At 44.7% G+C, this 26,461-nt stretch overlaps 1 protein-coding gene across 1 annotated transcript in view; it reads left to right on the forward strand.

The window, feature by feature from the left end:
- Positions 1-26,461, forward strand: part of C7H11orf49 (chromosome 7 C11orf49 homolog) — a 188,494-nt gene that overhangs the window by 148,800 nt on the left and 13,233 nt on the right. Inside the window, exon 4 of the mRNA XM_044259211.1 lies at positions 18,019-18,103. Within this exon, the coding sequence (XP_044115146.1) occupies positions 18,019-18,103 (85 nt within the window). The remainder of the gene's footprint in view (positions 1-18,018; positions 18,104-26,461) is intronic.

Below are 26,461 nucleotides of genomic sequence, written 5' to 3' on the forward strand. Positions count from 1 at the left end.
ATGTATATAACACCCTTCCCTGCATTCTTAAATGTAATTTATCTTGGCATCTAAGTATCATCCTAACAAACATAAAGTAATGTATTATGCTGGGAAACACCATTGCCTTTCCAGTTTGTTGAAGTGTATTCTAAATGTATCCAGACTGCATTTAAAATATATTTTTTTTCCTACTTCTGTGTTCAGATCATGCTGTTGAGCCCTGCTTACTCACTGCGGTCCTGGCACCTGCCTATTATATGTAGTTCCTTTTCTTCCCCCAGTTGACTGTGTCTGGTCCGTGTTGAGCTTAGAAAATAGATGGCGGGGCTCCTGGGTGGCTCAGTTGGTTGAACCACTGCCGTCAGCTCAGGTCATGACCCTGGAGTCCTGGGATTGAGTCCGATCTTGGGAATCCCTGCTCAGCAGGGGGTCTGCTTCTCCCTCTGACCTTCCCTCTCTCAGGCTCATTCTCTCTCATTATCTCTCTCTCTCTCAAATAAATAAATAAATAAATAAAATCTTTTAGAAAGAAAATAAATGGCCAAGTGTATTAAAACTCTGAGTCTAATCAGAGCTTACCTCGGAAGCCGGTAGGTTAACCGCATGAGCTCTATATGTGTGAACTTTGTGACATCTGTTTTTGCATACTTAGAGACTTACTGGCATTTAGATATTTGAGATCTCCCATTAAGTTTTAGATACATTAGATATTATTCTGCAGGCTACAGACACCTGGAGAAACCGTCTTTGTTTTTCTTAGCACTGGAAGTTCGTCCTTTCTGTGGCTCCACAACTTAAAAGAGCCTTGGGAAAAGCATAGGAGCCTACATCTGGCCTTTTTGCTCTCAAGTAGACAATTGATAGTTATCTCCAATCTACAGATGAAGAAACTAAGGCCTAAAGAGTAGGTAGTTTTCTCCTATGAGGCAGTCCGGCAGAGTCAGCACAGTGTTCCAAGTCTCCCGAGCCTTCCCTTCTGCTCGGCCACACTGTTCCCAGAAAGAAACAGAATCGTCTTGGACTGTGGAAAGAAAGGAAAAACATCGATCAAGATCACTAGAAATTAGAAAAACAAGATATCATTAGTATTGTAACTAATCAGTTTTAGCCTTGACTTTGATAAGTGCTTTTCTTTTCTCATTTGAAGGGATGTATAACTTTACTGTGCCCCAGTGAGCCTGAACCGTGAGCATATATAAGGAAGGACCAAAGGCAGTATAATAAGATCCAGACGCATATAAAGGATTATAAAATGTGATGATCAGCTTTGTACCCTCCTTTTCATTGCAGACAAAATAAGGTGATTTAGAGGGGGGAACACAGAACCACTGAGAATGGGAACATGGAAATCAATTTCTGAAGGAAGGTACCAATTTCTTTAGGTGACTCCTTTCCTTCCTCTCTTCTACGCTCCCTCCCTCCCTCCTTCCTTCTTTCCTTCCTTCCATCCTTCCTTCTTTCCTTCTGCCACCTTATTGAGATATAATTTTCATACCCTAAATCTCGGGGACTATTTGTTTAGTCTTCCAATTGTAAGTAAACACAAAGCACCCGTAATCCCCAAGTACAGGGTCGACCACCATTATTAATACTTTGGTATATTCCATTCTTTTTCCTATGCAAATTTATTTCCTTTTGTTTTCTTTTAAAGCAAAAATGTGATCAGACTGTATGCAACAATTTTTATTTCACTCTTTCCCCTTAATGTTATGAGGTCATCTAAGTTTATGTATTTTCATTTTAAACTCATTTAGTCACATGAGTTAAATCTTTATTGTAAATGCTTCTCCGGAGAAATTCTACATCTGGGATTGAAAAGTCAGGTGCGGGCAATAACCAGACAGGTATCGGAAGAAGCACTGCAGGGGGTCTGTGGCAGGCTTACAAGGACAGCTAGCCTCTGCCTCAGCCCTAGCCCTTTGTGGCCGTGCCGGAATGCTGGTCTGCTATTGCAGGTCCGCTGATATTTTAGAAAAGAGAGCTCTGGAATCTAGATTGTATTGTAGGAAATGTCTTGAGTTTTCTAATGCTTTAGCTCCAAATTAAAAAAAATAGAGTGGAGGGGTGCCTGGATGGCTCAGGTCACGCCTGGATTTCAGCTCAGGTCCTGATCTCAGGGTCGTGGGTTCCAGCCCCAGGTCGGGCTACATGCTCAGCACAGAGTCTGCTTCTCCCTCTCCCTCCTTTCCTTCTGTTCCTCCTCTCCCACCCCCACCACTCTCTCCGTGTCTCTAAAATAAATAAATAAATAAATAAATAATAGAACCAAAAACAAATTAAAAAAAATAATAAAAAATAAAAAAATACAGTTCGAGCCAAACAAAACTCTGCCAGCCAATTTCTGTCTCAGCCAGTGAGTGTGAAAAATTTCCTAAGCAGTAATTCCCTTAACTATCAGAGCAGTCTCGCTCCTCCAACAGTTATATATTGAGAACCAACAGTGAATAAAGGAGGCAAATTCTTTTCCCACTGGCAGCTTGCATTCTAGCAGGGAGATAGGTAATCTTGTTTAAAAATGTTCAGTAGCGGGATGCCTGGTGGCTCAGTTGGTTAAGCAGCTGCCTTCGGCTCAGGTCATGATCCCAGGGTCCTGGGATCGAGTCCCACATCGGGCTCCTTGCTCGTCAGGGAGCCTGCTTCTCCCTCTGCCTCTGCCTGCCTCTCTGTCTGCCTGTGCTCGCTCTCTCTTCCTCTCTCTGACAAATAAAATCTTTAATAAAAAAAAATGTTCAGTAGCGGGGCGCCTGGGTGGCTCAGTGGGTTAAGCCGCTGCCTTCGGCTCAGGTCATGATCTCAGGGTCCTGCGATCAAGTCCCGCATCGGGCTCTCTGCTCAGCAGGGAGCCTGCTTCCCTTCCTCTCTCTCTGCCTGCCTCTCTGCTTACTTGTGATCTCTCTCTGTCAAATGAATAAATAAAATCTTTAAAAAAAAAATGTTCAGTAGCTCATACAGCAGTAAGTACTAGGGAGAAAAGTCAAGCAGGAATATGAGGCAGGGAATAGGGGGAGCTCCGCCGTTTTAAATACTGTGGCCAGAGGTGGCCTTGCTGTGTAATGGCATTGGAGCAGAGACCTGAAGGAGGGGAGAGCCATGCAGGGATTTGCAGCAGAAGAGAGAGCAGATACAAAAACCTAAGACAAGGGCATGCTTGACATAGTCAAGGAATACGAAGCCAGTGTGACTGGAACAGCCTGAGCAACAAATGAGTCGAAGGAGATGCAGTTAGGACAATAGCAGGTGTCCCTGTTTTATAGAGCCTGAGAAACAAGAAGCATTATCCGATTTTATAGATGAGAACACTGGAGCTCAGAGAATTTTCCCCATGCCACACAGCTAGGAAGTAAGTAACAGAGGCGTTTTGAACCCAGTCCGTCTTAATTCCCAATCTCACGTGCTACACCAGAATGCAATAACACGGATTCATAGCATTCCCACTCTTCTAGCAAATTCCATGCTACCTGTAATCACATCATTCCCTACCTGTTCTTTGTGCTCCTGCCTCAACCACAGAGAATTACAGTGAAAGAATCCTAGAATCTTGGATTCAAATAGAGACAAAAAGGATTATTGAGACAAAAAGTTTGAGGATTATTGAGATAAAAAGTTTGTACTTTTTAAAAAATAACTCTGAATGGTTATGCTTTTTTTTTTTAAGACTCTTTGATGTCATCCTAGTGTTGATACGTTTGTTCTCTTCATTTTTCAAGTGGGTTATACATGAAGGTGACAAAATTCAAAGATTTATTTATTTTTACGATTTTATTTATTCATTTGAGTTAGAGCATTGGGGGGATTACAGGGAGGGGGAGAGGCAGAAGGAGAGAGAAAAGACAGCCTGCTGAGTCAGAAGCCTCATGTGGGGCCTGATCCCAGGACCTGGCGATCATAACCTGAGCTGACGGTAGACTCTTAACCATCAGAGCCACCCAGGCTCCCCTATTTATTTATTTATTTAAGAGAGAGAGAGAGAGATAGTGTGTGTGTGTGTGTGTGTGTGTGTGTGTGTGTGTGCATGCACATGCGTGAGCCAAGTAGGGAGAGGGGGAGAGAGAGAGAGAATCCACAAGCGGGCTCCCTGGCTAACCACAGAGCCCACCAAGGGGCTCCATCCCAGGACCTGGAGATTATGACCTGAGCCAAAATCAAGAGCCGGCCACTTAACGACTGAGCCACCCAGGTGCTGTGAAGGTGACAAAATTTAAAAGGTCAAAAGGACATATAACCTTAAATACTTTAAGGTCTATTTAACTTAGTCCAATCGACCCTGATCATTTACATGTGAGGCAGAAGAGGGAACTGAAACTTAAGGAGCTGGTGGCCAGTTAGAGGCCACCCATCCATGAGGAAACCAGGCACCTTGTCCAGATCCCAGTGCATAAGACCAGACTTTGCCTTTTAGAATACTCGTGCATGAAAGAAATTGGGTGGGTCCATCCTTTGATGCCACCGGAATATTTTTGAACTTTTTCCTTTCTTTTTGTATGCCTGCCAGTCCCACTGAAAGATAAGGATCAGGGTTCAGAAAGCCTAACCATTGTGTCCTTTCCCAGGATGCAGAGCCGCTATCATTTGGTTCACATTTTTATTAAAATAAGATGAGTGATTCACTCACATTACAGGCAAAGAATCTTTTACCAGGAAAGCCATACTTTGAAAAACAAACCCATGGCTTTAAGGAATAGTAACTGCTAACGTCAATTTCCTTTCCCATCCCAGTGCCATTTCCAGTCCCAAAAAAAGTCGGGCCTCTTCTGTCTCTAGCTGCCTCTTTCGCTTAGCCACACATATACATATAATTATAGATAGGGTACATTATATGTGCCCACAAAAGACAGAAAACAGCAGGAAAGACAAAGGTGGATTCATCTGAAGAGATGTATGTGTTTATCTATATCCAACCCTCTTTCTGGTTCCTTCTGTTTTTGTTTCTTAAGTCTATTTTTTTAGTTGATGGGTAGCCATAAATCCGTCATCATTGGTGGAAGTTAGTGGATTCTGACGAGAGAACAGGCTGTGGTCTTTATAAATACGCCTACATGCTGGCTACAGCCTTCCTCTACTCACACAATCATCAAGAACCATGGACTTAGATTTTTTTATTTTTTATTTTTAGTGTGTCTTGGTTCAACTCTCTCTTACTGAGTAACTGTTAGCCACTGCTTCTTTTCATATTTATTTAGAAGAGAAGGAAAATGTGTTTTAAGCAAATCAAATGCATAATCTCTTCCACTTCCTATTTATTCTATGGCTACTTTGGACAGTGGAAAGCCCAGAGAAGTACTTTGGTTGGTGTTTTGTTTTCTGTGGCTTGCTTTCTCAGACAAGTCATCAGTGTTGCTGATAGCTTTTTATTTTTTTTTAAAGATTTTATTTGTTTATTTGACAGACAGAGATCAGAAGTAGACAGAGAGGCAGGCAGAGAGAGAGAGAGGGAAGCAGGCTCCCTGCTGAGCAGAGAGCCCAATGCGAGACTCGATCCCAGGACCCTGAGATCACGACCTGAGCTGAAGGCAGCAGCTTAACCCACTGAGTCACCCAGGCGCCCACTGATAGCTTTTTAAAATTCCATCTCAGGGGCACGTGGCTGGCTCAGCCATTAGAGCATGTGACTCCTGATCTCAGGGTCATGAGTTCAGGATCCACCTTGGGCATAGAGATTATCTAAATAAATAAATTAATTAATAAATAATGTTAATTAATAGTAATAAAATTCCATGCAAACCGTCGGCCTGATTTTTTAAAAGATTTTATTTATTTATTTATTCATTCATCCATTTATTTATTTATAGGAGAGAGAGAGGGAGAGAGCATGAGCTGGGGGGGAGGGGCAAGAGGGAGAGGGAGACGCAGACTCTCCGCCAAGCAAGGAGTCAGACCCCAAGACCCTGGGATCAAGACCCGAGCCGAAAGCAGATCTTAACCAACTGAGCCACCCAAGCATCCCATCAACCTGTTTAAATTGGAAAGTAGAAAGGTAGTTGGAAGCATTTTCATGTGTACATGAAGTATGCTTTTCTCTTGCTAATTTGTGTTCAGTCCTGTTAAAGTTGCAGACACAGGCCTATAATGGCTTCAAATGTGTATTAATTTTGTTGTTCCCTTCTCTATTTTTTTATAGAGATTAGCAGCAAGTCACCTAAATTAGAAAGGGTCTGTCCTTTTGTTTTGGGGGCAGCAAGGAAGCTGGGAGCCAGGGAGACCACATCTGACCCTAGGAGCCAGCGTAGGAGAAGGATGAGAGAAAAAGATGAACTAGCTAGGAGCAGATTTAAAAATCGACGGTAATACTAACAGTAACAGCAGTAGCGGCTACCGTTCACTGCATTCTCGTTATGGAGTTCACTATGCCGGCTGTTTTCACCCATAGAAGACGTAAAAGCAGGCTGAGGTCCATATAGCAAGAAGGAAAGGGTATCATAGGGAACCAGCCCAGGTAGTGGAAAGAGGCCTTGACCCAGAAAGAGAAGCCTTGCTTAGATCCTGGCTCTGCCATTTACTTGGTAATTTTGTCCCTTACTGAGGCTCATTTCCCTTGTTTATAAAAATGGGAACGATACTATTTCCCTCCCCCGCCTCTCAAGGTTCGTAGCGGGATCAAAAGTGATAATATGTATGAAAATGGTTTTCATGATTATCCAGTCTCTCTATAAATGTGACTCATCAGTACTTTTCAGTCTGAGATGATAGAGGGTTGGCAGTGCATCGACTCTCCAGGAAAGTGGTGTGCACCTGCCTTCAGGCAGGAAGTCTGTTATTCTCTCATCAGTAAGAACAAAGGCAAGATAAAATAAACATGAGATAAGGAATAAGATTGTTTTCGCCACCCACTGGCTGGAGCTGGAGGACTTGGATGAATTGTGCCTTTTGTGACGCAGGTGCCATCCCACCTGTGTGCAAAAGCAGGAGAGTGATAACAGGAGCAGGCACTGTTTATTGAATACTTACCCTGGGCCATATACTAGCGCTTTAAATGTACTATCTCTCTTTTTAATTTTTTTTTATTTGCATGTAGTTGACACATAATGTGACATTGGTTGCAGGTGTACAATGTAGTGATTTGACATTTCTGTATATTATGTTATGCTTACCACCAGCATAGCTGCCAGGCTCTCTCTCTCTCTCTCTCTCTTTTTTTAAGAGCAAGGAGCGTGATGTGGGACTCAATCCCAGGACTGCGAGATCATGACCTGAGCCAAAGGCAGCCGCTTAACCGACTGAGCCACCCAGGCTTCCCCAGGCTCACTCTCTCTCTTTTTAAGATTTTTAAGATTTTATTTATTTATTTGCCGGAGAGAGAGTGAGCAAAAGTAGGAGGGAGAAGCAGGCTCCCCTCTGAGCAGAGAGAGCCCGATGCAGGACTCGATCCCAGGACCCCGGATCATGACCTGAGCCAAAGGCAGCCACTTAACGGACTGAGCCACCCAGGTGCCCCAGGGTCTCTTTTTTAAAATCATCTATTTTAATCTTCTCAAAAACTCCTTACGATTCGTATCAGTATTGTGCAGACTGTTATCACTGGTGTTAGTATTAACATTCACTCCTATTTCTAAGTGGCTTGCTCAGTGTCACATGGCTGGTTAGCCAAAGAGCCAGGATTTGGATCCCGGCTGGCGCAGGCACTTAGCGGTCAGTGGGTAAGTCCCACTTCAGAGTCAGAGTCACAGCTTTTTTAACCATCCTCCAGACAGCCCTGGATTTTTTTTTTTTTAAGATTTTATTTATTTATCAGAGAGAGAGGGAGAGAGAGTGAGCACAGGCAGACAGAATGGCAGGCGGAGGCAGAGGGACTCGATCCCAGGACGCTGGGATCATGACCTGAGCCGAAGGCAGCTGCTTAACCAACTGAGCCACCCAGGCGTCCCTAGCCCTGGATTTTTAAAGCAGTGTCCCAGGCCTTCTCTCCCAGCCACTTTATCCCTTGCACCTCTAGGCTAGGTGAGGCGAGGGTTGGGTGAGAAAGGCTTTGTTTGGGGTGCCTGGGTGATTTAGTGGGTTAAGCGTCTGCCTTTGGCTCAGGTCATGATCCCGGGGTTGTGGGATTGAGCCCCAAACTGGGCTATCCACTCAGTGGGAAGTCTGTTTCTCCCTCTCCCTCTGCCTCCCACCCCATCCTACTCATGTTCTCTCTCTCTCAAATAAATAAAATCCTTTTTTAAATAAAGGTTTTGTTTCTACCTGCATTATACATTGAATTCCATGACAAGATTTCCATTGGGAAAACGTTGATCTGTTTAAAAAAAATTTTTCAACCCTCACATAGCACATCTTTCTTATTTAAAAGTGAGAAAACAGAGGCCCAGAAGAGTTGTACCCAGAATAATGTGGTTAGTTCTTTGCAGAGCTCAGGCTGAGTTCTTCTATGTCATAGCATGTGTCTGTGGGAGAACAGACCTTTCCCCCCTTCAAAACAACATGAAAACCCTCATTCTGGTCATAAAAACTCATGTAAGGAAATTTAAAATACTGCCTCTTTCTCAGAGGTTGAGTGAGGTTTTCCAGACACACCACCATTGAGAGGGCAGGACGTTTCCTCTCACCCCCAGTTACCAGGAGGAGGACTGAAGTTCCGTCTCCGCCCCACCTCTTGTGTCTCTTGGACCATTTCTGTTCGGTTCAGAACAGGTTTGGGTCACAGGACTTCGAGACAGTGCTCGCTTCTCCCCGGATAAGAATTCAAGCTTCGTTCTGAAGTCTCTGAGGCATGGGGCACTTCCTGTCTTCCTATTTCCAACAAAAATGTCAAGTAGGAACACCTGGCAGAGCTGGGCTTGCTGGTCTCTAACCAAGATGTGAATGGGTGCAGATACGAGGCTTGAGCTGCTGGGCCCTCCGACAGCATACGGTGCCAAGATCCGGCTGTGCATTTTGGTGTCCAAAGCTGCCTCCCATTTCCTCAATAAATTGTCAGGAGACTGTGCTCGTGCCAGAGTGGCCAGCCCTGTTGCTACTGGAGAGGCGCTTTCATTTCTCCTGGCACTGATGCCTCCTTCCACAATGCCATATGGCTGCCCACCCCGGCCATGCGTGGTCTGCTGTGGTTCATGTCATCAAAGCTGCCCAAGACGGCGTCCTCCCCAGAGCCAAGCCTTGCCTTGGTCCTCAAACTCCTAACAGCTCCACCACGATGAGCAGAAGAGAGGGTCTAACGTGGTATGGGGGATCCTTATCAGATCAGATCAGACCTGTGGTTCAGTTCCACAGTGGGAGCTAGGGACGGCCCTTGTTTAGCCTCACAACCGGAGCAGATGGCCAGGCTGTGCCATACATAGTCCCCGTGGAAGAATTTTCAGACCCTGACTAGAAATGCTCACATTTCTTTAAATCTTTGATAATATAAACAATTCCTGGGGAGTCTGTTTTGTTCTTTCTAAAAATTGCCATGTAATTGTTACTATGTTTGATTTAATACTTTGCCTAGAATGCACATTCTGGTCAAACAGAGAGTCCCTTGATGTTGGGCTTAGTCATAATAAAGAAAGAAAGAATCTGGCTCTCTGCCCCTGATTAAATGCATTAAACATGCTCTGGAGAGTAATGGGTTGGCAAAGGAGAGTGTTCAGAATGGCCCAACTCCTCTACTCCACAGGTGTCGATGGAAGCCAGGGCTTCTCATTCCTTTCATAAAATCGTTTCCCTTTCAATGAACTAATGATCACTGCCCTCCATTTATAACATAAAACAACAGTGCTGTCAAAAGAGACAAAATTTAGAGAGCACGGCCTGCTCTTCTTCTGGGGCTTTGCTTGACAGGAACATGGCTCTAGGCTGTTAGCAATCTTCCTGTGACTGGTGGGGCCACACGCTACATGGAGAGTGAAGCTGTCAGACAGTCTTGCCTCCTTCCTCTCCTCTCCTCCCCACTCTCCCTCACTCCCTTCCCCCGCCTGGCCGAGTAACACTGAGAAGTATTTACTCAGCTGCGAACTGGTACCAAAGCCTCAGGGCCCTGGGGGTAGGAAGGGGCGGTGTGGTCATGCCCCTAACTACCCATGTCCTTCCGAGCATCTCTTGGCAGAGCAGACTGGCCGAGGGTGAGTGCCATTTAGAATGAGCATAAGCCCGGCAGAAAAGAACATAAAAACAATTGCATCTGAAAATTGGAGAGTCCGCTCTGGGCTGTGGTGTTCTCTGGCCTCTGTGGCCTCCCACCGAGATTAGCCAGCCAACGAACTAGGGGTTGTTCAGTCCACTGGGATTCCCCACGGCTTGGTAGCATTTCATTATCTCAAGCTCTTGTCCTGGCCCAAGCTCACCACCGTCAACATGTAGGCACCCACACAAATCAATTCAGACCAAACCCCACCTCATCCCCCATCCCTTGGACCCCACTTGATTCAGCTTTGGGAAAGGCTTTCTCTGAGTAAGGGACAAAGATATGGCCCCAGTTCCTTCTGGCGGGCACTCCTCCACTGGTCTCCTTTAATGACACCACTCTGACCCTGGAAAAGGCACCATTTCCCAGGAAGGGCAGAGGCGTCTGAGTCTCCGACCGCAGTTCTTCTGAGCAAATGTGTGGGCACACATGGTGGTCTTCCAGGAGGATGTAGGGATGACTAAGCTGCCCCCACAGAGCTTCAGAGACAGGAATTTCCACAGCAAGAAGGCAGACCAGATGTAGAAAAGACAAGAGAAGATCTTCATTCTTCTTTTCCAAGAAAGGAGGAGGTACGAACAAGTTAGCCCTGTTTCTTGGGCACCAGTTCATTTCTGATTAGACTCCTTTTCTTTGCCAAAACAACCTCACCTACCACCCTCTATGATTACAGTGGAGGTAACCAGCAAAATAATATTCTGCGTCAGACCTGGTTATCCTGAAAAACTAGAGTTGTAACAGTGGTAAAGTGAATTAATGGGAAGTAAACCCTAGGCTTCCTCTGATTTTCATGATACAGTTGGTGATATATTCCTATGAAATCAAATATGGGGGCTGACTGGATGGAGCACTTGGTAAGAAGGTGTTTGGGGTCAGCAAGCACGTGGAATGTCGTCCGCCTGCCAGGATGTGGTGTGTTCGCCGAGAGCTGTGGTATCAACCCAACAAGACATTCCCCACTTTCAGCATTTAGAGCTCCTAGCATCTCCTCATGTCCCCCTAAATTTGTAGACGTGTTTCCTGTGCGTAGAGAGTCCCCAACTCTGTGTTCACATGGTAACCAGAAATTGGTCCCTCTGAATTTTCCTCTGGGTCACTATATCATGCCTGTTTTTACTCATTCGTTCCTCCAACGAATATTTACTACTATGTGCCAGGCCTTGTGCTAAGGGCTTTAAATTAAGTCTAAAGATTCCTTAAATTCAGGACTCCACGTTTTCATCAGTTAATAATTATAAAATAATCCTACCATTTATTGAGCACTTCAGTAATTTTTTCAGAAAGGTGCCTTATATTTAAATTGCCTCAGGGCGCCCGGCTGGCTCAGCCGGAAGCACATGTGACTCTTGAACTTGGGATTGTGCATTCGAGCCTCACATTGGGGGTAAAGGTTACTTTAAAAAAATGTTTAAAAATAATAAATTGCCTTATTCGATTTTTTTACAACAATCGCATTAGGTAGGTACTGTGCTTTTTCACATTTCGAAGAAGAGGACACCAAAGTTCAAGAAGTTGTGTAACTTGTCCAAATCACACCGGCGGCTAAGTAGTGAAGTCGGGCTTTGAAGCCAGGTCGTCTGATTACAAAGTCCGGGCGCTGTACTAATACAGTTGCCCTGTGCAATTATATGTGGCCCGACAGGAGGGTATCTGTATATTTAACTTCCACAGGAAGTCTGTCAGTCACCTGGCATGAACGGTCCTACCATCAGAAGTCGAGTTCTCCGCAAACCAGCTGGCTCCCACCTGCAGGAGTAGAGCTATTAGGACCTTTGGCGCTACACAAGCTTTGGTCTGAATCACCATTCAGCCTCCTCCGACTCGCTCTGTTTACTTGAGAGGCAATTAACCTTAGTTAAAGAAACCCTAGTTTCTTTATTTCTAAAATAATATTAGCAAATACTCGCAGCACTTTTGATGGACCAGACAGTGTTCTAAGTACTTTAAATTAACTCACAACAAGTGTATAATGGGGACGCCTGGGTGGATCAGTTGATAAGCATCTGCCTTTGGCTTAGGTCAGGATCAGGGTCCTGGGATGGAGCCTTGCATCAGGCTCCTTGCTTAGCGGGGAGTCTTCTTGTCCTTCTGCCTGCTGCTCCCCCTGCTTGTGCCCCCGTGCTCTCTCTCCCTCTCTCTCTGAAAAATAAGACCTTTATTTAAAAAAAAAAAAAAACCTGTATGATGGTCGTGCATCATTATCCTCATTTGATAGGTGGGGAAACTGAGGCACAGAGAGCTTACAGGTCAAGTAATTTGAAGTTAGTGGCAAAGGTGGGATTTGGACCCACGGGATAAATCTGAAGTCCATGCTACGAGCCACAGTGCAACACCATACTGTCTCTGGAAAGGACAGGATCAAGGACATAGAAACCTCTGCTCCAGAGTCAGTCACTGGGACGATTACAAGATGGAGAATAAGAATGTTTAACAGCGCTGACCACCCACAGAAAGAAACGCACCAGTTTGTGGAGAGTGTTCTAATTTTTATCTTATACCAAAGCCTTCTTATGCCTTTGCCTTTGAGCTTTCAGGACCTGCTGGTTGAAGCTTTCCAGGTTGGGGATGTAGGGTTCCTTTGGAGAAGGCATCTGTCCCTACATACCACTTGGTACAAACTGCTTAGCTTTCCTGCACCTGCCAGGAGGAGGAGCCGCTGGCAGGTGGGCGGGGCCGGGAAATGGCGGGCGTGGCCCGGAGCGCAGGTGTAATCATTCCCCACCCTCCCGTGGCCTCCGGCCCAGCACTGGCTCTGCGGCTGGGGCTACAGTCTTTCCTGTTGACAGTAATTAGAACCTTTCAGACTAAACTTCTTACATGAAAAAAAATCCCAATTCACTTGAATTGTCTCCTTGATCCAGTTCACCTGGAGCTATTTAGTTCCTGCTGTTTGTTTGGAGGGAAAAACAAGCTCTTAAGCCTTCCCACATTAAGGTTGATAAGATCAAGGTGCTGAAAATGTTGGTTGGGTAAACGTTGGAGCCCAATTGCCCGAGTTTGAATTCCACTTCTGCCTCGTAAGCATCCATGACCTGAGGTTTTTGTGTCCGTGAAATGGAGATAACCATAGTGAAGATTAAATGAGACGACACAGGAAAACCCTTGCAAGAACAGTGTCTGCCCATGGTAAGTGCTCAGAAAATGCTGGCCTTCGGTATTAAGGCCCCCCAGCCCTCACGCCCCCATCTTTCCCTCCCAGCCTAGGATTTCACTCTGAGAAGCCATGTTCCCTTCCTGTCCCCCAGGCTCTGGACCCTTCTTTTCTCACTCACCAGATAGAAGACAACTGACCCTTGAACAACACGAATTTGAACTGCACAGGTCCCTTTGTACATGGATTTTTTTTTTTTAGTACAGTACTGTAAATGTGTTTTCCCCTTATGATTTTCTTTTTTGTATATAATTTTTAAAATTTTTAATAAACATATAATGTATTATTAGCCCCAGGGGTACAGTTCTGTGAATCGCCAGGTTTACACTCACCATAGCACATTCCCTCCCCAATGTCCATAACCCCACCACCCTCTCCCTACCCTCCTTCCCCCTGCAACCCTCCCCTTATGATTTTCTAAATATTTTCTTTTCTCTAGCTCACTTTATTGTAAGAATACAGTATAGGAAAATACACATACAAAGTATAAGTTAATTGACTATGTTATCAGTAAGGCTTCTCATCAACAGCAGGCTATGAGTAGTTAAGTTTTGTGGGGAGTCAAAAGTTATCCAGGGATTTTTGACTGCACAGGGGTTTGGTGCCCGTAACTCATTGTTAGGAGCAGTGCTCATTGTTCATTGGCCCATTGTTGAAGGGCCACTGCAATTTCATAGCTCTAAGCCTCCATGTCCTTATCTGTGAAGTGGGACTGGGAATAATGGAGTCTCCTTCCTAAGGTTGTTGTGAAGGTTAAGTGAGCTAATTCAGTGACTATTCAGTTTCATTACCGTTTTTCCTGAGGCACAAAGCCTTGCCTGAAAAGGGCTTTGAGATCTTGAAGAGCCCTTAGAGGGCCCAAAGTGAGCATTTAGGGTTAACTAGGGCCTGAGTGGAAGCTCGGGAGGTGGGAGACGGCTGGCTTGTTCATTGCTATGACACAGAGGCAGGACCGGAGGAGGCCCATGGTGATAGTAAACAAATGACTACTGCAAAAGAGTATTTAAAAACAGATTTGGTTCAGGGGCGCCTGGGTGGCTCATTCTGTTGGGCATCTTCCTTTGGCTTGGGTCATGGTCCTGGGATCCTGGAACGGAGCCCTGCACCCGGCTCCCTGCTCGGTGGAGAGTCTGCCCTCTCCCTCTGACTCTTCCCCTCTGGTGCGTGCGCTCTCTCTCTCAAATGAATAAGTTAAAAAATCTTAAAAAAAAAAAATAGATAAAAACAGATTCGGCTGAAGCAACCTAACAGAATTCTCAAGGCAAACCACTCCTGGGTGTTTAAGCATTTAAACTCAGAAAGGAGAACCTTCCTCTTCTTTTCTCCTATCTTTGCCCCCGGGATTTAAAAACAAAACTAAAATATCCCCCATTGTTTCATGCTACTATGGTCTAGACAATCTGCTGACTACTTTATAGACATCATCTCTTTTAATCTTGATTTCAAACCTGAAAGGTAAGCATCATCATTCCCATTTTACAGATGAGAAACTGAGATTTAGAGAGATTGAGCAATTTGCCCAAGGTTGCATAACCAGTAAATTGCAGAGCTGAGATTTGAACCCTAGCCTGCAGGACAAGATGGGGACAACTTCTATTTGCTCATCAATGTTCTGATTTTAGAACAAGACTTACCACTCACCATGCCCCCCATTACCCACTACACAACTAAGGAGTGTCTCCAAGTAGCAGATGTCTCTCCCTCAAAATCACGTGGCCTTGATATTATCCAGCCATTACATTAATAGAAGTAGAACTGCTGTCTTTGGGACACCTGGGTGGTTCAGTCAGTTAAGTGTCTGCCTTTGGCTCAGGTCATGATCTCAGGGTCCTGGGATCGAGCCCCATGCTGGGCTCTCTGCTCAGCAGGGAGCCTGCTTCCTCCTGTCTCTCTGCCTACTTGTGATCTCTATCTGTCAAATGAATAAATAAAATCTTAAAAAAAAAAAACAACTGTTTTTCACAATCAAGGTGACAGAAGTTCTCCACTTGCCTGGACTTTCATTCATCTCTTTATCTGACTGTCTTCTTCATTTTACATTTAGGAAAGTCAAGTTCTAGAAGTGGTGAACGTGGTGTGTTCTGTTATTCTGATGTATTTAGTATTTCTAAGATGTGTTGTTGCCTTAGAGAAATACAGAATGATTTTTGTGTTTTTCTTCTGTCTTTGGAAGCAAGCATTTGAACTACATGAGTTATATCATCAAGATCCTTGGGGCGCCTTGGTGGCTCAGTGGGTTAAAGCCTCTGCCTTCAACTCAGGTCATGATCCCAGGATGCTGGGATCGAGCCCTGCATGGGGCTCTCTGCTCAGTGGGGAGCCTGCTTCCTCCTCTCTCTGCCTGCCTCTCTGCCTGCTTGTGATCTCTGTCTGTCATATAAATTAAAAAACTTAAAAAAAAAATCCTAAAGAAAGCTGAGGGTCTGGAAACCAGGAGACTGAAACTGTGAAACTGATAACCAGCCTTGTATTTTCTTGACTAATATGAGAGTTCCACAGTTCTGTGGACTTCTCATTTTCCTTTACCTGGTTTATCTTCCCAAGGATATCTTGTAGGTAATTTGGGGGGGACAAATGTGGATTTCTGTGAAACACTTGGACCCCCAAAAATGATATTAGATATGTCCACCAAAGCTTAGCCTAGGAAAGCAATGATGATTCAAAGATAGAACCTTCCTTTGCAGGCAGCTTTGTGCTTTGCCGACATTACATTTTTTACACATTGAAGGTTGATGGCAACCCTGCATTGAGCAAGTTGATCGGCACCATTTTTCCAACACCTTTTGCCCCCTTCGCATCTCTGGGCCATGTTTTGGTAATTTTTCAAATTATTTTTGGTAATTTTTCAAAATATTTCAAACCTTTTCATTAACATTATGCTGATCTGTGATCAGTGATTACAACTTGCTGAAAGCTCAGATGATGATTAGCATTTTTTAAAAGATTTTATTTATTTATTTGACAGAGAGAGAGAGATCACAAGTAAGCAGAGAGGCAGGCAGAGAAAGAGGAGGAAGCAGGCTCCCAGCAGAGCAAAGAGCCCTCGATGTGGGGCTCGATCTCAGGATCCTGGGATCGTGACCTGAGCTGAAGGCAGAGGCTTTAACCCACTGAGCCACCCAGGCGCCCCGATGATTAGCATTTTTTAGCAATAAAATATTCCTAAGTTAAGGTATGTACTATTTTTATACATAATGCTATTGCACACTCAATAGATTACAGTTTAGTGTAACCGTAACTTTTACATGCACTGGAAAACTAAAAATTCATTTGATTCGCTTTATTGAGATATTTGTTTTATTGAGGGGATCTGAACCAAACCCACAGTGTCTCCAAGGTATTCCTGGATTTACTTCCTGCCAGAAATCCCTCCTCTTTATATGGGTAGTTCTGGAGTGAGAATAATGTGGGAACCCATTAGACTCAATAGCTTTTCTCCCCGGCCTTCACCTTTCCTGCCCCTTACCTCAAATCTCTAAGACCATGAGGGGCTCTTCCTCCATCCCTTGGAGAATAAAACCTCCAACCAGGCTGTGCCCGAGGTCAGATGAGTTAGGAGAGGAAAGTGCACACCCCATTGTGGCCAAGACGAAGGCCACAAAAGCCATCTTGATCCTTTGACCTACACTGACGCTGAGTCTGTTGCTTTGGTGTCCCTGACTCTGGCAGTGTGGTTAGTCTAACTCTCTGCCCCCACCTTGAATTGAGCTTTGATGAAAAAGTAGTAGGAGCCCAGGCCTCTCCCTGGAGACTTGGGGTTTTTATCTTGGAAAAGCATCAACCAAACTAGCAGGGCAGGAGATCTGGATTCCTGTGGCTTGGGCTAACTTAGGTCCAAAGAAACCAAGTGCCTATGATCATCATCTTCATTCCCTAAATGTGGCCATGGCCTCTGGATTCCCTTTTCTCACTCATTCTCCCAGTTAGGATGGCTTCCAGGTTGCTTGCTCCTGCTTTACCATTAGCTTGTCCTCCTGTATGTGAAATGCTTTGGTGTACAGAGTACTTGTGGATTGCCGCTGCCTGACTGATCTAAAATCTTTGGCTTTGATCCATGCAGTAGCAAAACAATCTTTACACATCGGTGTATGTCCTCTCTCTTGGGATCCCGAGATTTACCTCTCTGGGTTTTCTGATGGGCTAACAGAGCCTCATCCTGGCTCATCTCCCCCAGAGCACTGCTTCTGTATTATCAGGAACCGTTTGGTTGCCTTGATCGTGTATCTTGAGCATTTGTCTTGGCTTCTTATAACAGGATGACCAGATTGTGTGCAATCCTGGATGACAGAGTAATAAGGCCTGTGGGTTGCTATGATGTATTCTTCTCCATATATTCCAAGACTGAGTTTGCCTTACTAGTGCTTCCAGATATTCTGTGGATGGTCTTTGGGCATGTTGTGGTGGACGTTACCATGCCAGATTCTTTCAGCAGATTTAACCAGCTTTGAAACGGCTCATTCTTGTGGGTTTTCATACACAAGGAAAACCAAACTAAGAAGGCTGATCAAGGTACTCCTCTTGTTCCCTTCTCGCCCAACCATTTTTCAAACCAGTGAAGCTCCTTTAGCCAAAGTGTTGTAGCTGGGTACTTTCCACCCAGGAAGACCTTCGTAGAAACAGTGAACTTAAAAATCTCACCGCTGGAGGTTGGTGGCTAGTGCACGCCTAACATTGACCCACCTTTGTAAGAGGAGCTCTATCGCAACGAGGTCTGAAACCAGGAATGGGCCAAACAGAGACCAATGCCTTCCCACACAGACGCCTAACGTGTTCCTCTCCATTTCAACTTCAGATTTGCTGACCATGAGAGAGTATCACTGTTTGCTGCAACTGCTGTGCCCGGATTTCCCACTGGAGCTCACTCAGAAAGCGGCCAGGTACGTCCCTGGGCTCTAGAAGCCAGCTCAGCCCTCTGTGCGCCAGGGCTTCGTAGAGAAACCTGAAATGTATACAAACAAACAAACAAACCATTAGGTAGACTAAAAAACCATTAGGGAGAAACTAGCATTTGTCGGGGGTCTATTTGGGATTTGCCCCAAAATGTAATATTCCCTTTCTGCCGTTGCCAAAGGGAAACCAAATGATCCTTTGTGGTTTCTGTGGGGAGACTTTGGGTCTGCAGATATAGTTGAGGGGTGGCGAGATGAAGAGGCAAACACACACACACACACACACACACACACACACACAGAGAGAGAGAGAGAGAGAGAGAGAGAGAGAATGAGAAACCTCTAGAGGATATTCTGAGAAGAGAAGGGGCAAGAGTTGGCAGCGACCAGTGGAGAGGATTGAGGTTGGAGACTGGAAAGGCACGAAGGTGGTAAAGCCCATGTGAGGGAAAGGTGAATTGTATTATTTCTGCTAAAAGATTTTTAAGATTTGTCCAGAACCAGGAAGACTTGACAGAAATAGTTTAGAACCCCTAATTTCTGCGTTTGGCTTCACAGTCATTGATTTTTTTTTTAACCAAGTGAAGTCTTTGGACTATGCCGTCGTTAACTTTTCCTTAACATGGAATTTGAGCTAAGGTGACAAATGGAAGGATTTCAAAAATTGTGTTGTCTAAAATTGACAGAAAAGAGGACGTTTAGGAAAACACTCGATGTTGTACTATATGTGATGGATACCGTCCTTATTATACATTTGTCCAAAGCTATAGAACATACAACAGCAGGAGCGAAGGGTAACGTGAAGTACAGACTTGGGTGATAACAACGTGTCTGTATAGCCTCGTGAGTTGTGCAACGTCGCACTTGCGCGCAGTGCGGGATATTGAGCGGAGGAGGCTGTGCGTGGTGGGAGCGGGGAGCCTACGGGAAATCTCTGCACCTTCCCCTCCACGTTGCCATGAACCGAAAACTGCTCTAAAAAAGTAAAGCCTTAATAACAGTTTCTGAAATGCCCATCTTACCTAAATCATAATATATGCATTTACCTTCATTGTCTCATTTAAATTCATTCATTTTAGTTATCTCACTCGATCCTTACAAGAACTGTTACCTTCCTTTTATATTGAAGAGGAAACTGATGTAACTCGATTAAAAAAAAAATAGGAAACAGAGGCTTAAAGAGGTGGCCTGAATTTACTGAAAGCTTGGAAGTAGCAGAGGCATGACTTGAACCCAAGGCTGCCTGCATCCAGAGATTTTGCTCTTAACCTCATGCTCTTACTTGCTCATATGGTGAAATCATTTCTGTGTGGTGGTTCAACCCAGCGAAACCACAACTGCATTGGCTGCACTACCCCAAGAACCATCCTAGTCCTTCTAAAATGAGCCAACCAGCTCCTCCACCAGCTAGTCCTCTGCCACCAGCATCGGGCCCCAGCCTTACACTGGGACAGGCTGTTTTGCAGTTCACAGCTCATGGGCTGATTTTGCTGGTCACGTGCAAAACATGTTTTGTGATCATGCGCCCCCAAATCTTCTCCTCATTGTTCCGTGGATACTTATTCTTCCGGGGCCTGTCGGCCACTGGCCGAGTCTGCAGTTCAGCTTTTATCATTTTAACTTGCCTGCCAACCAAAGGAGATTTAGATTAGTTGAAAATAAAATGTGGGAGATTATCTTTTGCAATTTAAAGGCGGCCAGGTCATGATCCCAGGGTCCTGGGATGGAGTCCCACATCAGGCTCCTTGCTCAGCGGGGAGTCTCCCCTTCCTTGCTCCTCCCCCAGCTTATGTGCTTGTGATCTCTCTCTCTCTCTGTCAAATAAATAAATAAAGTCTTTTAAAAATAAATAAATAAGTAAAAACAGCCAAGTAGAGTTACCTTCAGATTTCCAATGATAGCTCCCCTTGGGGGTCAGATCATTTTAAGGAAGATTCAGCCTCAAATTTTGGGGGGGGGAGCTCAGTACTCTTAAAGATTGTACTATGATTTCCACATCACTGAATGATAAAAATCAATCATGATCTCTAACTAAAAAATTCCTAGAGAAAAGGAGAAAAGGAAGAGTACATTAGTGTGCACTCCATGGGGGCAGGCGGGGTCTCTGCCAGTCTTGGCTGCTGCGGGACCCCTGTCGCTCAGTAGAGCACCTAGTGCCCAGATACACGCTACACATTCCATACATGTCTCCCGACTGAATGCACATAGGAGCGATCTCCCTTATCAGGAATTTTACATGGTTCAAATAGTCTGTGGTTCTAAGTAACTCTAAGAACAAAAGTCAGCAACTGTATCCTATATTCATTTGTCCGTTCATTTATATAGTTATCGCAATTTTTTTAAAGATTGTATTTATTTATTTGACAGATAGAGATCACAAGTAGGCAGAGAGACAGGCAGAGAGAGAGGAGGAAGCAGGCTCCCCGCTGAGCAGAGAGCCCGACGCAGAGCTCAATCCCAGGACCTGAGATCATGACCTGAGATGAAGGCAGAGCCTTAACCCACTGAGCCACCCAGGCGCCCAATTCATCACAACTTTTTCACAGCTTCTGGGGATACAATTCACATACCATGTCATTCACACACTTAGCGTACAAAATTCTATGGCTCTTAGTATTTCACAGAGGATATTTGGATTCATCACCACAGTCCATTTTAGAACATTTTAATCATCCCCAGAAGAGATCCTGCACCCCTTAGCCATCACTCCTCAGTCCCTCCCTCGTCCCTAGCCCTGGGCAACCACTAATCTGCTTCCTGTCTCTATAAATGTGCCTGTTCTAGATCTTTAAAATAAATTCATCCAATATGCGGTCCTTTGCATCTAGTTTCTTTCAGTAGGCATCATGTTTTCGGGGTTCATCCCTGTGTAACAGGAGCCAGTAGTTCATTTCATCCAATGTTTCTTTTTTTTTCCCACCAGATTTCCTTAGTTTTTTTTAATAAACATATAATATATTTTTATCCCCAGGGGTACAAGTCTCTGAATCGCCAGGTTTACACACTTCACAGCACTCACCATAGCACATACCCTCCCCAATGTCCACAACCCAACCCTCCTTCTCCCAACCCCCCTCCCCCGAGCAACCCTCAGTTTGTTTTGTGAGATTAAGAGTCACTTATGGTTTGTCTCCCTCCCAATCCCATCTTGTTTCATTTATTCTTCTCCTACCCCCCTTAACCCCTCATGTTGCATCTCCACTTCCTCATATCAGGGAAATCATATGATAGTTGTCTTTCTCCGATTGACTTATTTCTCTAAGCATGATACCCTCTAGTTCCAGCCACGTCATCGCAAATAGCAAGATTTCATTTCTTTTGATGGCTGCATAGTATTCCATTGTGTATATATACCACATCTTCTTTATCCATTCATCTGTTGATGGACATCTAGGTTCTTTCCATAGTTTGGCTATTGTAGACATTGCTGCTATAAACATTCGGGTGCACGTGCCCCTTCGGATCACTACGTTTGTATCTTTAGGGTAAATACCCAGTAGTGCAATTGCTGGGTCATAGGGCAGTTCTATTTTCAACATTTTGAGGAACCTCCATGTTGTTTTCCAGAGTGGTTGCACCAGCTTGCATTCCCACCAACAGTGTAGGAGGGTTCCCCTTTCTCCGCATCCTCGCCAGCATCTGTCATTTCCTGACTTGTTAATTTTAGCCATTCTGATTGGTGTGAGGTGGTATCTCATTGTGGTTTTGAACGTCCAATGTTTCTTAAGGGCCGATTTCATGCTAGGAGCTCTCACGCACACTGGGGGTACAGTGACGGGCAGATATAGTTCCTGTTCCTCAAGGAGCTTAGCATTGGGCTTAGAAGAAGACCACTTGGGCTCCATCACTGCCTGCCACCACTCTGTGACATCTCCCCTTGGCTTCTGTCTTCCTTTTCTGAAAGATGGGTGGCAAGTTAATGAGGGTGACCTTCTGAACGATTTTCATCCCCCAGTCGCCATAGCATTGCACTTGCCCGGCCCACTCCCATTCCCTTCCCAACAATTTGATACATGTAAGCCCTCGAGTTTACAGTAGAAGTAACACAGCCATCTCCAATTCGCAGATTCTTACAATTACTCATACTAACCAGCCTCTGGAGTAGTGTTGCCCTGGCTGTGGCCAGAAGTAAAGCTCATCCCCTCCTCACCAAGACACCTGATGTAAGATAGGAAATTCCGACTTTCCATCTGAGGAGGAAGCACTATAGCCAGTCCTTGTCAGTAGCAGTGCGAGGGGATTCTGGGGATGCAAAGTTAAACAACAGAAGGGCCTAGGACCATCTTCAGGATCCTGGCTATGAAATTAGAGGTGAATTCAGACCTGGGGGAAGTTTGTTGGCTCCCTGTATCTCAGGCTTCTGTGTCAACCCCGCCTCCCCAATGCCATTTTTACCCACTCCACTCCAGCTGGTGTGTGTATAGAAAAAGTTGTATGTATCCCAGAAAGTGTTCTCTAATTGTTTAAGCTATTCTTATTTTGTCCTGAAGGTCATGATCCCAACTTCCTCACATACAAGGCCAGGATTCTGATCAAAATCACAGTGGGGGGTGGTTGGGCCTCCAAGGCAATTCCTATTGCTAGAAGAGGCCTTGCACTCTCCCGTCTCATGGCTGGGCTCCCTTAATTTGGAGCCCTGAGGTCTGGGGACAGGCCACAGAAGGAGGCTCCAGTCTGTGATGATGCATGCGGAGGAGAATGTCATCCACAGCAGCTGGGCACCAGAGCCTGTTCGGGGGCACGGTGTCTCCACATGTGCCTAACTTATAGGCCACAAGCACTGGGGCCGGGGGTGGGGGAGGGCAGCAGGTGCGAGCAGGAAGCACAGGAAAGGAAAGACAGCAAATGGGATGCAGGACGGGCCTAGCCACAGATGCCCTCCGCCTCATGCATTCCTGCAGCGGCGGCGGCATTAACCTCTGTCTCCATCCTCCATGCGCTGGGAGGCTTTCCCCAAGGCAAGGAGCATGCAGTTGGAGCCAGACTTCTTGAGTTCAAATCCTGGTTTCACAGTTTACCAGCTTGTGCCCTTGGGAAAGTTATTTAATTTTTTTGAGCCTCTGTCTCCTCATTTGTCAAATGGAAATAATAATAGTTGTAATAATTGAAGAAGTATGTCATGTGCTTAAAGGAATGCCTGGCACAGAGTAAACTTTCAGTGTTGGAGGTAGTAGTACTAACCCTGACCTGTAAGAGCACAGGCATCATGGCCTTCGAAAGACCTGGGGGGTCCATGCCACCGGAGCACTTTTAACTGGATGAGCTTGAGGATTTCTCATAACTTCTCTAAGCCTTGTTTCCATATCTGTAAAATGGGGAATAATAGTAACTAACTCATAGGGTGGTGTAAGTTTTAACAACAACAAAATTGTATGTATGTGTTTATATTATATATAGTTATATAAGATCATATATATGTATATATATACACATACATAGAATTTTGTTTCATATATATTGCTTAGCACATTATAGACACTCAATATATAATAGTTTCTTGCTGTTAAAATAATGTTGGCATTATTATTACCGGATTTTTATAAAATAAACGAGAATTTCCTCAGCTCCCTAAGGCAATTTTTCTGGCCTTTTTTCATTTCAGAACAGTCAGAAAATAATATGCATATGACAGAAAGTCTGTAAAGAGAGAACTGCCGGTGATTAGCGTGCAGACTCTAGCCTCCTCCCTCCTGTGCCAAGGGGACCATCACCCCTGGAGCCCATTCAAGGTGCAAGTGACACGGGGTCCCCTGCAGGGCTTATGAAACCCCAGATGGCGCACTCCATCCCCGGAGTTTGGCGGATCTGAGGTGGGGCTCTAAAATTCATAATCCAGAAGTTTCCCAGATGATGCCGACCGTCTGGGACGACACTGGGAAGAGTACTGACCAGGGCATCACGGGCCAGTCTCATCCTGGCATTTTATTTTTTTTTAAAGATTTTATTTATTTATTTGACAGATTAAGAGAGGGGAAGCAGCAGGCAGAGGGAGAGGGAGAAGCAGGCTCTTCACTGAGCAAGGAGCCCGAAGCGGGACTCGATCCCAGGACCCTGGGATCATGATCTGAACTGGAGGCAGCCGCTTAACCGACAGAGCTACCCAGGTGCCCCTCATCCTGGCATTTTAGAATTGATTGCACCCAAAGGAATTACAGTTCCTTCTCTCTCTTGTCATCTAGAACACGATTTAGGGGCTCCTGAGTGGCTCAGTGGGTTAAAGCCTCTGCCTTCTGCTCAGGTCATGATCCCAGGGTCCTGGGATCGAGCCCCGCATCGGGCTCTCTGCTCAGTGGGGACCCTGCTTCCTTCTCTCTCTCTGCCTGCCTCTCTGCCTACTTGTGCTCTCTGTCTGTCAAATGAATAAATAAAAATATATTTTTTTAAAAAGTAGGTGTTTTAAAAAAATTAAAAAATAAAAAATAAATAAAACACGATTTAACTCACTTCTTACTGAAGGCCAGACTCCCTGGTGAGTAATACATGTTTAACCGGGAACCTCTTTTATCATGGTTATGTGCTAAATACACACAGTGACCCGAAAACACACAAGCTCCTAAAGAATCTGGTTCTAGACATAGCAACTCACCCCCATTTAAGAGGGTCATTTCCAGCTGACCGCTGTGTCACAGAAGCTGGATACCTAACGGTGAGGGACTTGGGTGCTGGAGCCAGACAGCTCTGAACCCAAATCCCAGTTCCTTCACTTCCTGGCCTATGACACAGAGCAATTTCTCTAAGCCTCAGTTTCTTCATCTGTAAAATGGAAACAATGATAACACCTGCCCCATAAAATAGTTTTTAGGACTTAATGAAATAATGCATGTAAAATGCCTGTCACACGGCTGTCAAAAAATATCACCTATTTTTTAAAATTATAATGAATGAATAGGGAGTGGTAGCGAAATTCATTGTTCAAATGTTTCCTGAGCATCTGCTACCTTCCAGACTTAACGCTATGCTTGGAAGAGATCGCTTTATGCTTTCTTGGTGTCTTTCTTTATGCCTCTGCCTGGCGATATCTTTCTGCCTAGATGTCTTCCCCAGCTTGCCACCAAAAGGTCTTTTGCCAAAACAGGCCATCTTTTCCGTCTCCATTCTTTCATTCACCAAATATTTACCAAGTGCCTCTTATGTGCTGGCCATTATGCTTGTGGAGAGGCTAACGGCAGGCAAATTAGATGTCATTCTACGCCTCAAAGATCTTACAAGCTGACAGAGCCACAGACGTTACGTAAATGAAGTGCCAAGTGCTGTAGGAACATACACAGAGGAGACAAGACCTAACCTGGGGAATCATGAAAGGCTTTTCCGGGAGGAAGAAATGTTGAATTTGTGGCCTAATGGATTAGTAAGAGACAAACACACCCTAACAGCTATCAAGACTTAGTTTTGAGGCTATCATTGCTAAGATAGTATGGTCCTAGAGTAAGGACAGACAAAGGCATCATAGCAGACCAGAGCAAACCCACACATTTATAAAAACTTGATATATAAAAAGGTATTATTGCAGAGGAGTAGGGGAAAAGATAATTCAATAAGCATTGATGGGGCAATTGGTTACTCATATAGAAAAAAATAAAGTTAGCTTCATATTTCATATCATATTCAGAAGCCACTTTCACATAAATGACAGACCTATGTGTGGAGGGCAGAAATATACTTACAAAACTTACAAAAGAGAGGAAAATATATGTATGGCTAGCAGGTAAAAGAATTCTTAAGATCCAGAAAGTCAAGGTGCACCTGGGTAGCTCAGTCAGTTAAGCAGCCGACTCTTGGTTTGGGCTCAGATCGTGGTCTCATGGCTCTTGAGACTGCCCACGTGGGAATCTGTGCTCAGTGGGGAGTCTGCTTGGATTTTCTCTCCCTCTGTCCTCCCCCCTTCCCTCTCTCTCTCTGAAATAAGTAAATGAATCTTTAAAAAAAAAAGATTTAAAATTTTCTGCTCAACGAAAGATAGCATAAACAAAGTTGAAAGATAAGCCAGAGACTAAAAAAGGATATTTTGGTGTATAATTAACAATAGACTGGTATGCAGAATTGTTAGTCTAAAAAAGTTTTTATGAAGAACTCCTAAAAATCAATAAGGAAAAGACAAAGAAGTTGAAAAATTATCCAAGGCCTATCTGAGTAGACGCAGAAAACCCTAACAGCTCCTAAGCATATGCACACATTTTCATGCCCAAACTCGCTAGGAATCAGGGAAATGCCAACTAACCAAGATGCCACCTCACATCAAATGACCAAAGTTTTAAATTCCAAAGTCTGGTAGCACAGGCACTGGGGAGGATGGCGAACTCTCAGAAAGTGCTGGTGGGGTACAAATTGGTCCCATCACGTTGAGGC

Source organism: Neovison vison, chromosome 7 (assembly GCF_020171115.1).
Source record: "Neovison vison isolate M4711 chromosome 7, ASM_NN_V1, whole genome shotgun sequence".
Taxonomy (NCBI): Eukaryota; Metazoa; Chordata; class Mammalia; order Carnivora; family Mustelidae; genus Neogale; species Neogale vison.